General features: G+C 36.0%; 1 protein-coding gene across 1 annotated transcript; it reads left to right on the forward strand.

Moving 5' to 3' along the window:
- The first annotated feature begins 155 nt into the window (after nt 1-155).
- Nucleotides 156-15,464, forward strand: LOC117330566 (succinate--CoA ligase [GDP-forming] subunit beta, mitochondrial-like). The gene is made up of 11 exons (XM_033888975.1): nt 156-284; nt 2,479-2,623; nt 3,296-3,395; nt 3,836-3,926; nt 4,658-4,810; nt 5,060-5,149; nt 6,809-6,905; nt 7,456-7,617; nt 10,209-10,351; nt 11,246-11,366; nt 12,058-15,464. The coding sequence occupies exons 1-11, from the start codon at nt 201-203 to the stop codon at nt 12,165-12,167; spliced, it is 1,296 nt and encodes a 431-aa protein (XP_033744866.1). The 5' UTR covers nt 156-200; the 3' UTR covers nt 12,168-15,464.
- Nucleotides 15,465-15,695: the final 231 nt, after the last annotated feature.

A 15,695-nucleotide genomic window follows, 5' to 3' on the forward strand; every position in this document is an offset into this window, starting at 1 on the left:
AAGAAATGTTGTACCATATAAGAAATAGTAAGACAATAAGTAAAATGTATTTTTTTGCATGGTATTTTATTGATTAAAATAATATTTATGGCCATTTCATATATAACAGAAAGGACTTTACTGGTACTATATTTTAATGCGCAATAGAACAGAATGTCAAGGCAATCAGGCTAGTAACAACTTCTCGCGAGAGTTTAGATATGGCTGCGCCTATGCAGATTTTGCGGTCGTCCATGCGACTTGCGTCGTATCGATGTGTATGCAAAGGAAGATGGAATCGCAAGGTTGGCAGCAACACATTATCGTATAATATATACAATTTGCATAAATTTTAATGAACGCCGACTATTGTTTCCCATTTAAATCACGATATATGGTTTCATATTAGATAACGAGCTTTCACTTGGTTCACCTCGGATTTTGTCATACCTAATGTACAGGTAATATCTCATCCGAATGGATCAGCTGTTAAGTGGAAAACTTATCTATGTAGGGCACCAGGCCAGATCACCTTCTTTGTGGTCATGTCTTCTGCACGTTTTCTCAATTAAAGGACTTTTTTTGACGTTGTCACAAAATATTTATATTTATATGATGAGAGGGAGGGAAGAGAGTGGATCCTCTACTCACTGGTTATCACCCATGACATACCTGCTAGCTCTGGTTCATTTTCCTTATTCCCTTGCTAGAATGAAACAGTACCCATTTATACAATACCCTACCTTCCACTACGATTACAGCCTTTCAGTGGATAATTCCCTTTCCAAGGTGCAACATGGTCAAAATACATACTGGTTCCTAGCTTTGTACCTGTTAAGATAAACACAGGTTCACAATCCCTAAACTGCTTGCTAGGATACACCTCCTCAGGGTATATACCTAGGCTTTTGTTCACTAACCCTGGTCGCCTTGCCAGGATACACCTCGGTTCACTAACATATGACCCTGGCCACCCTGCCAGGATATTCCTCAGTTCACTAACCCTGGTCGCCTTGCCAGGATACACCTCCGTTCACTAACCCTGGCCACTCTGTCAGGATACCCCTCGGTTCACTAACCGTGGCCACCCTGCCAGGATATTCCTCAGTTCACTAACCCTGGCCACCTTGCCAGGATACACCTCCGTTCACTAACCCTTGCCACTCTGTCAGGATACACCTCCATTCACTAACCCTGGCCACTCTGCCAGGATACACCTCTGTTCACTAACATATAACACTGGCCGCCCTGCCAGGATACACCTCGGTTCACTAACCCTGGATACTCTGCCAGGATACACCTCTGTTCACTAACCCTGGCCACTCTGCTAGGATACACCTCGGTTCACTAACCCTTGCCACTCTGTCAGGATACACCTCGGTTCACTAACCCTGGCAACTCTGCCAGGATACACCTCGGTTCACTAACCCTTGCCACTCTGTCAGGATACACCTCAGTTCACTCCTGGCCACTCTGCCAGGATACACCTCGGTTCACTAACCCTTGCCACTCTGTCAGGATACACCTCGGTTTGCTAACCCTTGCCACTCTGTCAGGATACACCTCGGTTCGCTAACCCTTGCCACTATGTCAGGATACACCTCGGTTCACTAACCCTGGCCACTCTGCCAGGATACACCTCGGTTCACTAACCCTGGCTTCTCTGCTAGGATACACCTCTGTTCACTAACCCTTGCCACTCTGTCAGGATACACCTCGGTTCACTAACCTTTGCCACTCTGTCAGGATACACCTCCGTTCACTAAACCTGGCCACTCCGCCAGGATACACCTCGGTTCACTTACCCTGGCAGCTCTGCTAGGATACACCTCGGTCCACTAACCCTTGCCGCCCTGCCAGGATACACCTTAGTTCACTAACCCTGGACACTCTGCCAGGATACACCTCAGTTCACTAACCCTTGCCACTCTGCTAGGATACACCTCGGTCCACTAACCCTTGCCACTCTGTCAGGATACACCTCGGTTCACTAACTCTTGCCGCCCTGCCAGGATACACCTTAGTTCACTAACCCTGGACACCCTGCCAGGATACACCTCGGTTCACTAACCCTGGATACTCTGCCAGGATACATATTGGTTCACTAACCCTTGCCGCCCTGCCAGGATACACCTTAGTTCACTAACCCTGGCCGCTCTGCTAGGATACACCTCGGTTCACTAACTCTGGCCGTTCTGTCAGGATACACCTCGGTTCACTAACCCTGGCCACTCTGCCAGGATACACCTTGGTTCACTAACCCTGGCCACGTGCACTCTGCCAGGATACACCTTGGCTCACTAACTCTGGCCGCTGTGACAGGATACACTTTGGTTCACTAACTCTGGTTTCTCTGACAGGATGCACACTAGTTCTTTTGACCTCAAAATCTTGTCTGGATATTGAAGTTTGACAGCTGTGTTGCCATTTGCCTGTAACTACAATGTTAGGATGATATTTTGGTTTATATATTTTATTTAACTGTTCTTACATTTACAGGCAGCTGTAGTTACCATACCCTCGCGAGATCTCAATCTACAGGAATACCAAAGCAAGAAGTTAATGGCAGACGGAGGGGTCTCGGTACAAAAATTTGTAATGGTCAATAATCCAGATGAAGCTAAAGAGGCTTCAGAAAGGCTAAGTAGGTATCACTTTCTATTCTGATTGGATAAATTTGTGTATATAAAATGCTCCAAGTTCTATTGTGTTGCTTATCATATTTATCTTGTATTAAGTCCAGCTGGTCAGCATAAAAAAAACTTTGACTCAGAGTACATTGTAGGGAGTAGGCTAGCCGCGTATTACAGTACAAAGAATGAATCAGCATTTATAGGGAACTGTATACGTAGTAGACATTAGATAGCTTATTACCTGGTTAGTGTATAATTTATACATTGATGTTGATAAATAAAAAATTGCATGCTCTAGGAGACATGTTTGTGGCTTTATACTCTGTTCTTTCCTGTAGAATTTGCCTTAATTTTCAAATTGAACATTCAAAGAGAAAAAAATCCAATTCCAGAAAGAAAACAGGAAATTTTGATTGATGTTGGTAAAGAATGTAGTGATAGGAAGCAGTGTTTATCCTATTAACACAGTATTACTTCATAGAAGAGAAGTGACCTGTTACAAAGGTCAAGAGTAAGTGTTAGAAAGTTCACAGTTCATTTACATATTTCTAGTATCAAGTGTCAAGTCTACCATGAAATATTACTTCTATGTGATGGTCACTGACCCGGAGTTTGAGTCTTAAATCTATTTAGCTAAAGTTTTATTGGTAAATTTGCCGTAATTTCACTTATTCCTATTTCAGAGGTTGATGAATATGTGATTAAAGCTCAAATTCTTGCGGGTGGACGAGGCAAAGGAACTTTTTCTAACGGCTTCAAGGGAGGCGTCCATTTAACTAAAGAGTAAGGCTTTAGTTACACTATAGGAAATATCTGTTATCATCATATTTTTTATTTCTTGAGAAATGAAATCCAGAATTTACTTATTTACATTTCTTCTGAAACTAAATTAGTCTGATATGAGAATTTAATAGTTAAGTAATCTAGATCTTATCTCCATAAAAATATTATGCTAAAACAGAAACTGCCGAAGTTGTGATATTGTGTAAACATTTTTGTCTTTAATACTGGTAAAATTGTCTTTAAATGTCAATGCTTCTTCAGCTTCTATGGATGGATGTTTCTTCCATAGACAGACTTTTTACATGGCTCCCATTAAGAAAGATGAACATTTATTTTACATTTATTTAAAATATAGTACATGTATTAGAAATGATAATAATAAAAAAAAATCTGTGTAGACGCCATATAAAATATTACAGAAAATTACTTTTTTTTTTCAGTCCATCCAAAGTAGAAGGGATTGTTGAAAACATGCTTGGTTACAAACTGACGACGAAACAGACATCTGCTGATGGGGTCAAGGTCAACCAGGTAGGGTTTGAAATAGACACTTTAGTACAGATATAAACAACTGAGCCAGATGTTTTCTCCCCTTGATGTAATATTTTTCTACATTTAGTTAAAAGTGCATATGATATTAGAGAGTTTATACAATTTTTTTCATTTATGGTCTGGAGAAAATGTTTAAAATATAAATACAACAAATATTCTGTTTAAAGTAACCATAATTATCCAGTAATATGCCCATGGCTGGTAAGTTAAAACTGTTGATTGCCTTTGTGCAAAATGTAAAACCCACTCTGACATTTGCTTCAAAAATAATGCCAAGAAATTTGATCTGATGAAATTATTAACTGTTAACCTTTTTGCTTATTTGATGATGTTCACATGTACACAATGATGTTATCATCAACTTGTATGGGTCGCCGTTGTTTGCCCTTATGATAGTCCATATGTGATCTTACTGTGGAATAAAACCAGACTTCCTGGTTGGGCAGATGACCACATACCTTTTTGCATTATTCACCTGGTTGTGTTGGTGCTTTTGACTCACTGTAGCACCTGACCAAATTGTACACTGAACTATCTGGTATAAACATGGAGACTTACAAAAATCTCTGGTCTGTGTTGTCTAGGTTATGGTCTGTGTTGTCTAGGTTATGGTCTGTGTTGTCTAGGTTATGGTCTGTGTTGTCTAGGTTATGGTCTGTGTTGTCTAGGTTATGGTCTGTGTTGTCTAGGTTATGGTCTGTGTTGTCTAGGTTATGGTAGCAGAGGCTCTGGATATCGCCAAGGAGACATATTTTGCCATCGTTATGGACCGAGGGTTCAACGGTCCTGTCATGGTCGGCAGCAAACATGGCGGTGTGGATATTGAGGAAACAGCTGAAAGAGATCCGGACTCCATTATCAAGGTACAGTCAAAAAACAGTTTAAATGACGTTTCAATATTACACATAATTACAAAATCTGGTTCAATGAATTGAAATGGTTCAATGAATCAAAGTGAGCTGTTCTTTACACATCTTCTGCAGATATAATATTTTACAATCAAATGTTACTTTGGCCATTGTCTATTGATAAGCTTTGATACTTTGAGTAAAAATGTTTGTGTTGGCCTGATAAAATTATGGTGTGTTTAATGAAATCTGTTCTATAATTAGGAGGCTGTGGACATTGTAACTGGTATCACAGAGGAACAGGCCTTCAGGATGGCCGAGAAGTTAGACTTTACTGGAGAACATCTACAAGAGGTATTGTAATGTCAAATAAAGCCCATTTCATCTTAAAATTTATTGAATTGAAAACTATGATGATAAACGTGCAGTTTTTATCACACTCGTCAGACACATCAGTTTTTATCACACTCGTCAGACACATCAGTTTTTATCACACTCGTCAGACACATCAGTTTTTATCACACTCGTCAGACACATCAGTTTTTATCACACTCGTCAGACACATCAGTTTTTATCACACTCGTCAGACACATCAGTTTTTATCACACTCGTCAGACACATCAGTTTTTATCACACTCGTCAGACACATCAGTTTTTATCACACTCGTCAGACACATCAGTTTTTATCACACTCGTCAGACACATCAGTTTTTATCACACTCGTCAGACACATCAGTTTTTATCACACTCGTCAGACACATCAGTTTTTATCACACTCGTCAGACACATCAGTTTTTATCACACTCGTCAGACACATCAGTTTTTATCACACTCGTCAGACACATCAGTTTTTATCACACTCGTCAGACACATCAGTTTTTATCACACTCGTCAGACACATCAGTTTCTATCACACTCGTCAGACACATCAGTTTTTATCACACTCGTCAGACATCAGTTTTTATCACACTCGTCAGAAACATCAGTTTTTATCACACTCGTCAGACACATCAGTTTTTATCACACTCGTCAGACACATCAGTTTTTATCACACTCGTCAGACACATCAGTTTCCATCACACTCGTCAGACACATCAGTTTTTATCACACTCGTCAGACACATCAGTTTTTATCACACTCGTCAGACACATCAGTTTTTATCACACTCGTCAGACACATCAGTTCTTATCACACTCGTCAGACACATCAGTTCTTATCACACTCGTCAGACACATCAGTTCTTATCACACTCGTCAGACACATCAGTTTCTATCACACTCGTCAGACACATCAGTTTTTATCACACTCGTCAGACACATCAGTTTTTATCACACTCGTCAGACACATCAGTTTTTATCACACTCGTCAGACACATCAGTTTTTATCACACTCGTCAGACACATCGGTTTTTATCACACTCGTCAGACACATCGGTTTTTATCACACTCGTCAGACACATCAGTTTTTATCACACTCGTCAGACACATCAGTTTTTATCACACTCGTCAGACACATCAGTTTTTATCACACTCGTCAGACACATCAGTTTTTATCACTCGTCAGACACATCAGTTTTTATCACTCGTCAGACACATCAGTTTTTATCACACTCGTCAGACACATCAGTTTTTATCACACTCGTCAGACACATCAGTTTTTATCACACTTGCAGACACATCAGTTTTTATCACACTCGTCAGACACATCAGTTTTTATCACTCGTCAGACACATCAGTTTTTATCACACTCGTCAGACACATCAGTTTTTATCACACTCGTCAGACACATCAGTTTTTATCACACTCGTCAGACACATCAGTTTTAAGATAGATGTCCCTGTTTCTTTGAAGGCTTTTTTCTATGGTACTATTTTTGAGGTTTTACCAAAAGGTTTAGGCAGAGAAAAAAGATAGAAAAAAGAACCCCAAATAACAATCTTAACAGTACATCGGAATATACACAAGCAATAAAATAAAACTATTTGCTGATTAATGAATGGATTTGACATTTCAGGCAGCTACTCAGATCACCAGGCTCTATAACCTGTTTGTGAAGGTAGACGCCACACAGCTGGAGATCAATCCGTTCGGAGAGACACCAGATGGACGAGGTAAATTGGCAGTGATGATTGATGCCGAGCATAACTTAACATAAATAATTCAGAGTATGAAATAAAACTTCAGTGTTGGAGGTGAATTTTGAATAACTTGTAGTATTAAGCTGTCGCAGGATGATATTTTAAAGAAATATTGAAAATGAAAAATGATTTGAATTAACATGAAGGTAGAAGACGTTATATTGGGTTTTTTTTTTCACTTTGACAAATTTGCTTTCAGTTAAATAAATAGTTCTGCATTAAATTTTCTACTGATTTGGTACTTACTAAACGGCACTCCTTTATGTTTATGACTGCAGATATGTATTTGTTTTCAAATGTGATAATTGGATACAGATCAATTTTCCTTTTAAGGTTTTAAGGACAATTAAAGATATATTTAAGAAAGTTTGGAGTGATTTTTGGGAAAATATAGCTTAAGCTATGTTGAGAATGATGTTGATGGTGGAGGGAGGGGTGATTATGTTTGATTAACAAAAAAAGTCATTTATTTCTCTGTTCAGTCATCCCCAATTTATAATGTCTATCCTTTCTTACTTTTCAGTTGTGTGCTTTGATGCTAAGTTGAATTTCGACGACAATGCAGCATTCCGCCAGAAGGAAATATTTGATATGGAGGACACGAGTGAAACAGACCCCCGTGAGATTGAGGCGAACAGACTCAAGTTAAACTATATTGGACTGGAAGGCAGCATAGGGTGTTTAGGTAAAGTCATTACACAGACTTAAGGTATTAAATTAAAACTTAATGAATGATGATAACAAGTGTTATCATTATACTAAACATTAAAATAATTTGCTTGCAAATTTTATTTTAATTCAATTTCAACAGGAAGAGAAGCTTGTATCTTATTGCAACGAAAACGATGGCTTGATTTTATTTTCTTTCCTTTGAATTTTGGCTACGGAAATTTGGAAGTAGACACCAGACAGCATTAACATGTCAGTTGTATAATAACAGATAATGATCTTTGTCCACCCTTTGTCAGTTGTATAATAACAGATAATGATCTTTGTTCTCTCTTTGTCAGTTGTATAATAACAGATAATGATCTTTGTCCACCCTTTGTCAGTTGTATAATAACAGATAATGATCTTTGTCCACCCTTTGTCAGTTGTATAATAACAGATAATGATCTTTGTCCACCCTTTATCAGTTGTATAATAACAGATAATGATCTTTGTCCACCCTTTGTCAGTTGTATAATAACAGATAATGATCTTTGTCCACCCTTTATCAGTTGTATAATAACAGATAATGATCTTTGTCCACCCTTTGTCAGTTGTATAATAACAGATAATGATCTTTGTCCACCCTTTGTCAGTTGTATAATAACAGATAATGATCTTTGTCCTCTCTTTGTCAGTTGTATAATAACAGATAATGATCTTTGTCTACCCTTTGTCAGTTGTATAATAACAGACAATGATCTTTGTCCTCTCTTTGTCAGTTGTATAATAACAGATAATGATCTTTGTCCACCCTTTGTCAGTTGTATAATAACAGATAATGATCTTTGTCCACCCTTTATCAGTTGTATAATAACAGATAATGATCTTTGTCCACCCTTTGTCAGTTGTATTATAACAGATAATGATCTTTGTCCACCCTTTGTCAGTTGTATAATAACAGATAATGATCTTTGTCCTCTCTTTGTCAGTTGTATAATAACAGATAATGATCTTTGTCTACCCTTTGTCAGTTGTATAATAACAGACAATGATCTTTGTCCTCTCTTTGTCAGTTGTATAATAACAGATAATGATCTTTGTCCACCCTTTGTCAGTTGTATAATAACAGATAATGATCTTTGTCCACCCTTTGTCAGTTGTATAATAACAGATAATGATCTTTGTCCACCCTTTGTCAGTTGTATAATAACAGATAATGATCTTTGTCCACCCTTTGTCAGTTGTATAATAACAGATAATGATCTTTGTCCTCTCTTTGTCAGTTGTATAATAACAGATAATGATCTTTGTCCACTCTCTGTCAGTTGTATAATAACAGATAGTGATCTTTGTCCACCCTTTGTCAGTTGTATAATAACAGATAATGATCTTTGTCTCTCTTTGTCAGTTGTATAATAACAGATAATGATCTTTGTCCTCTCTTTGTCAGTTGTATAATAACAGATAATGATCTTTGTCCTCTCTTTGTCAGTTGTATAATAACAGATAATGATCTTTGTCCTCTCTTTGTCAGTTGTAAAATAACAGATAATGATCTTTGTCCTCTCTTTGTCAGTTGTATAATAACAGATAATGATCTTTGTCCACCCTTTGTCGGTTGTATAATAACAGATAATGATCTTTGTCCTCTCTTTGTCAGTTGTATAATAACAGATAATGATCTTTGTCCTCTCTTTGTCAGTTGTATAATAACAGATAATGATCTTTGTCCACCCTTTGTCAGTTGTATAATAACAGATAATGATCTTTGTCCTCTCTTTGTCAGTTGTATAATAACAGATAATGATCTTTGTCCACTCTCTGTCAGTTGTATAATAACAGATAATGATCTTTGTCCACCCTTTGTCAGTTGTATAATAACAGATAATGATCTTTGTCCACCCTTTGTCAGTTGTATAATAACAGATAATGATCTTTGTCCACCCTTTGTCAGTTGTATAATAACAGATAATGATCTTTGTCCTCTCTTTGTCGGTTGTATAATAACAGATAATGATCTTTGTCCACTCTCTGTCAGTTGTATAATAACAGATAATGATCTTTGTCCACTCTCTGTCAGTTGTATAATAACAGATAATGATCTTTGTCCACCCTTTGTCGGTTGTATAATAACAGATAATGATCTTTGTCCTCTCTTTGTCAGTTGTATAATAACAGATAATGATCTTTGTCCACCCTTTGTCAGTTGTATAATAACAGATAATGATCTTTGTCCACCCTTTGTTAGTTGTATAATAACAGATAATGGTCTTTGTCCAACCTTTGTCAGTTGTACAATAACAGATAATGATATTTGTCCACCCTTTGTCAGTTGTATAATAACAGATAATGATCTTTGTCCTCTCTTTGTCAGTTGTATAATAACAGATAATGATTTTTTTTCCTCTCTTTGTCAGTTGTATAATAACAGATAATGATCTTTGTCCATTCGTAAGATCAGATATTGTAACCAGATTGAATTTAGTTTCTTGTTGGATATTAATCAATGCCTTAAAAAATTGTCTACATATAGCGATGTTCCTTTGTATGATAATACCGAAGGAACAGTGGTCTGGAATTATAACTGGAAATATTTGAATTACCTCCCTTTATCTATTTTTGCAGTCAATGGAGCAGGTCTTGCTATGGCTACAATGGACATTATCAAGCTTCACGGAGGAGAACCAGCCAACTTTTTGGATGTAGGAGGGGGTGTATCAGAACAGCAAGTTTACGATGCTTTCCAGCTCCTCACCGCTGATTCTCATGTATGTATTATTACCTGGTAAAAAATGTTTGTATTCACATTCCCATGTATGTATTGTTACTGGTAAAAAACATTTGTATTCACATTCCCATGTATGTATTGTTACCTGGTAAAAAATGTTTGTATCCTGGTAAAAAATGTTTGTATTCACATTCCCATGTATGTATTGTTACCTGGTAAAAAATGTTTGTATTCACATTCCCATGTATGTATTGTTACCTGGTAAAAAATGTTTGTATTCACATTCCCATGTATGTATTGTTACCTGGTAAAAAATGTTTGTATTCACATTCCCATGTATGTATTGTTACCTGGTAAAAAATGTTTGTATTCACATTCCCATGTATGTATTGTTACCTGGTAAAAAATGTTTGTATTCACATTCCCATGTATGTATTGTTACCTGGTAAAAAATGTTTGTATTCACATTCCCATGTATGTATTGTTACCTGTTAAAAAATGTTTGTATTCACATTCCCATGTATGTATTGTTACCTGGTAAAAAATGTTTGTATCCTGGTAAAAAACATTTGTATTCACATTCCCATGTACATGTATGTATTGTTACCTGGTAAAAAATGTTTGTATTCACATTCCCATGTATTTATTGTTTCCTGGTAAGTATTAAAATTTGTATTCACATCTTGGTGTTTCCAACTTATTGTGGTAAGATGATAATTTGAAGGTCATGTTATGGTTCAATTTTAGCATCACAAACACATCAACATTAATGTTTTGTCATTTTCACAAGGTCTCAGTAAGTTCTAGCTGAACCTTTTACTGTATTTGTGAATCTTAAATCCTGTTCGATAGTTTACACTTTCCAAATTAGTAAAGTTTCACTATAAAAAGGCTTTTAGTCTATTTTTACAAACTTACTTCTTACCAATTACAGGTCAAGGGAATTCTTGTCAACGTGTTTGGTGGCATTGTAAACTGTGCGACTGTTGCCACTGGTATCCTTAAGGCATGTAAGAGAATCAACCTGAAGCTCCCCCTGGTGGTGCGACTAGAAGGTAGGCAAGACTTATTGATAATTGGGTTCTTGTCTCCCTACCATGATTGGTTGGAGGGATGCTGCCTGCACCTCTTCTCAGATTACACAGCAGAAACATGATATTATTTTATGTGTCTGCTTCATTGTGTGTGATTGCTGTTCTAACTGCTGTCAGTGCAGAACGATGACTCAAATGTCACCAATCATTGGTGTTGGCTGGATAGCAAGACTCAATTGTACATGTGTATCTTTTACTCAGGTGAATGAAAATTTATCATGGTCTACAGTAATTAAGATGAAGAAAAAATTGTTATTAGGTTTGTTTCTGGGTGAATTTTAAACGTCACTGATATTGTAAAAGAATTCTTTAGAAGAGTTGCAGGGGATACATATTATTTAATTTTCTGCTAAGGATGGGAATTATTGTCAGTCAAGTACTGTACAACTTTTTTATAGATTAACTTGTACTGTTTACAAGTTACTTTGTGTAAGTGTCAAACTGATGGTTAACATATATGATTCAGTATTCATTGTTTGCAGATAGCATTAAGTTAAAGGCCCACTGGGAGGACTTTAATTTGAAGATCACCAGTATGTGTGTAGTAGTTAAATGGTTTAAAATAGATTTTGTTTTTACATAAACAAGAATAATCTATATACAATTATACATGTAAATAAAAAAACATATTTCACACTTTTTTTTTCCACAGGGCAAAATGTAGAAGCAGGAAGAAAAATTTTGGAAGAGAGTAACCTGCCCATCAAGGCAGCTTTTGGATTTGAGGAAGCAGCAAAGTTAGCTGTAGCCAGTGTGAAGTAGAACAGACAGAATTTGTAGTTACTTGTCTTACGTCATATCTGTGCTGTAAGGTGCTAAACCTGCATTACAATATATCTGAAGACTTGCCATTTTATTTTATTTTGAGCACAGCACGTTTGAAATGAAAATATAAATTTTAGAATTTTAATCATCTCTGGGATACCATTTACAAGGTTTTTAAAAAAAAAAACTTTAGTTAGGAAATCAAGGTGGCGGCTTGTAGTGGAGTGTTTCTATTAAAAGAAATACTACCCAAATTTTAAATCTTCAAAATTTTGATTCACCTGTTAAAAATGTTTTGGAAGTTTTGCGGTAAAAGACACAAAAATGAAAAACATGTTTTCACAAGTGGTATAGAAATGAAGTAATATTGTGTGTATGATTTGCAGTCTTAATGTGATAGTTTCAATGTTGTTCAAGATTTATTTGAAAGGCAGCAATCATATTGTGGGAAACATTGTTAAAAAATTGTGTGATGATGTAAATCCATTTTGGTAGTGATAATCATGTTTAAACAATTACCAGGTATGGTAACTTTGGAAGTGTTAAAATATGATAATTGCTTGATGAAAAATTAAAAAAAATTTTTTTTACATTATGTGTCAAGATATCACCAAATCATGATATGTTTTATTTAAAATTTGTCCTCATTGTGTGAAAATTTTGAGTGCATAGCCACATTGTTTCATCTTTTCAAGTTAAAAAGGGGCTGTTGTAGCTCAGTTGGTTAGAGGGGCGGCCACCTAGTCTCAGATGAGAAAAGGGCCGGTCTGTGCTGTCGTTGTTGTGTGCTTGGTCAAGACACTTTGCCCTAATTGCTTTACGATGGGCCTCTCGTATGTTGTTATGTGAGGTAGTCACCAACTACAACACGGAGATCCTGCCTCAAAGTAACCCTGGCTGTTCATGAGGCGATAAACCCAGCAAACAAACAAACGTTTTACGAAGTTATGGACGGTATTAGTAACACAATCTGATTTTCGATAAAGCTTCACACAAGCTTTTCCTAATTTACTAGCTAATTGAAGAATACCTCTATTTAAGGTATTGTCTTGTTTCCATTAGTGGAGTGTGTCCAATCAATGTACAGAGAAAATGACGATATACATACTAATATACATCAGGAGAGTGCTGAAGTTGTGTTCCAATGATTTTATTAATATCAAATTGTACGTACATTTACCTCAAAATCAATCAGTCATGATGTAATTAAATTGTATTTATATTCGTTGATAAATCATCGGTAATATTTTTCATATTTACAAATATTATATTCATGGATTTTTCACATTTACAAATATTGTTTTCATGAAAAATAAATGTGTGCTTATTACAATTAGTTAAAAATGCATGATGAATGTTCAAATTGTTCAATGACAGTTTGGTCTTATATGTAGGTGGAAATCAATCGTAACATATGGCGTAAATCCTGGTAATAAGTCATTTAAAAACATCTGATGTTGCATTGTGTAATCAGGCTTCTAAACAGGTTTGTTTGTTCACTCTGGTGTTTATTGTTTGTCGTAAATTTGTAGACTTTGTGATACATAGTGACATGTGATAAAGAATATATATAGGATATGTGCGTTCAGATTTCAGTAGAAATCTGTAATATACGGTATATGGAAATTTGCTCCTTGTAGTTTTAGTAGAATTCATTTAGAAGTTATTATTAATTATACATAACTATATGTTGTCAGATAAAGTATTTTAATTTACATTGTTACATGTATGATAGTATTGTCTATTTCTGTAAATGACCTTAGCTGTTAATAGGACGTTAAACAAAATAAACCAAACCAAACCAAACTATTTCTGTAGAGTATTTTCAGGATGATGTATTCTAAGATTTCTAACCCGGTATCCTATAACTGGCCTTTTGTTTTAAGATACAATATTATTGTACATTTAAACATTCAAGAAAATTTATTCTCCTAATCAAAGTGAAAAGTTTGTAAATTGATTTATAAAAAAAAAAAAAATGGTTAGAATATGTTGGGAGATAGTATAGAGTTTGTTATGAATACTGTTGTGTACCATTTTACAGAGTTATCAGGGTCAAGGTCACACTCAGGATGTGCAAATTAAGGTCTAACATGTTGTTCTTGTGCCATGAAAATCGGTAAAAGGTAGGTAGTAGGTGTGTAAAGTTTTGTTGTAGGTAGATATGGAATTAAATGCTTGCCAAGGTGATCTCATTTACACCATTCCATCGAGATGTGTCGATGCACAGGCCCTTGTCACAATACATTTTTCCTATAAATTTTTCCTATAGGTTCAATCCTGTAATACATGTATTAAATGGATATAAAAACGTATGCAATGGCCAACCTGTAGACAAAATAGATTGCAACAAGTACCTGTGCCTCACATATCTTTAACTTCAATTTGTTTAATACCTTTTCAACTTAACATACCTCTATCATGTCCTTGTTCATCAAGGTCATTTCAAGGTCAAGTTGACAAAATATATACCAGGTGTTTCTGCTGACTTTACACTGCACTGTGTATCAATTTCAGGTCCCCTATATCAACATTTTGTTGGAGGAAATTAATAAGTGAAGTCCTGCTGATTTTTGTTATGACAATGAGTGTGATATATTGGTTCATGTTTGCATTGATGTAGTCCACAGTTGTACCATTTATATGAAGGAAAAACAGAGCTTTTTGTTTGATATGTGTTCAATATGAAATGCACTGGTAAATAACCAGCAAGACCTGTATATACTGACCACCTTAGGAGCATGCCTGTATATACTGACCATCTTAGGGGCAGACCTGTACCTGTATATTCCGACCACCTTAGGGGCAGACCTGTACCTGTATATACCGACCACCTTAGGGGCAGACCTGTACCTGTATATACTGACCAACTTAAGGGCAGACCTGTGCCTGTATATACTGATCACCTTAGGGCAGACATGTACCTGTATATACTGACCACCTTAGGGGCACACCTGTATATTAATAACTATCAATTCAATTTTAAAAGCAAATGATTTATCAGACTCCTCTTTGCAGTCTGGTTTTGCCCAATCAGGGCTGAAATTTATAGACAAGTCTGACTGATAAAGACAGGTATTTCTTTTGTATGTCTGACTTTTGTATAAAGGTATTTCCTTAGTAGTTCTTGCCTATATAGACAGGTATTTTCTAGAAGTGGGTGACATTGCCAGGTGTTTTAATTACAGAGGTGACCTATATGAACAGGTTTTAAAATTGGATAATTGATATGAACATATTATGTAAATATATTGATTTTATGAAAGAGGATAAAAACATATGTGCCAATCAGAATGGTTGTGTTCATGTTTTATTTCATTAAACTTCATCAAATATGACCAGGAAGTTATCAGAGAAGTAGTCGATGGTACTTAGAAATATACATTTCTGATGTCAGAGACAAAAAATGCCATTTTATTTGAAATTTGTTATTCATTATTTGAAATCTGAAATGCCTACATCTGTTGACAAGTTTGTTATTAATATAAACATCCAGGTCACATGATCACACATGGGGCTACATAC

This window comes from Pecten maximus, chromosome 7 (assembly GCF_902652985.1).
Source record: "Pecten maximus chromosome 7, xPecMax1.1, whole genome shotgun sequence".
NCBI lineage: Eukaryota > Metazoa > Mollusca > Bivalvia > Pectinida > Pectinidae > Pecten > Pecten maximus.

What these genes read in the sequence shown, in the direction of transcription:
- LOC117330566 (XM_033888975.1), top strand. Translation starts at nt 201, where the DNA reads ATGGCTGCGCCTATGCAGATTTTGCGGTCGTCCATGCGACTTGCGTCG. An exon ending in ATCCGGACTCCATTATCAAG is followed by an intron (nt 4,811 to 5,059) that starts GTACAGTCAAAA and finishes TTCTATAATTAG; the next exon opens with GAGGCTGTGGACATTGTAAC. An exon ending in AGAGACACCAGATGGACGAG is followed by an intron (nt 6,906 to 7,455) that starts GTAAATTGGCAG and finishes CTTACTTTTCAG; the next exon opens with TTGTGTGCTTTGATGCTAAG.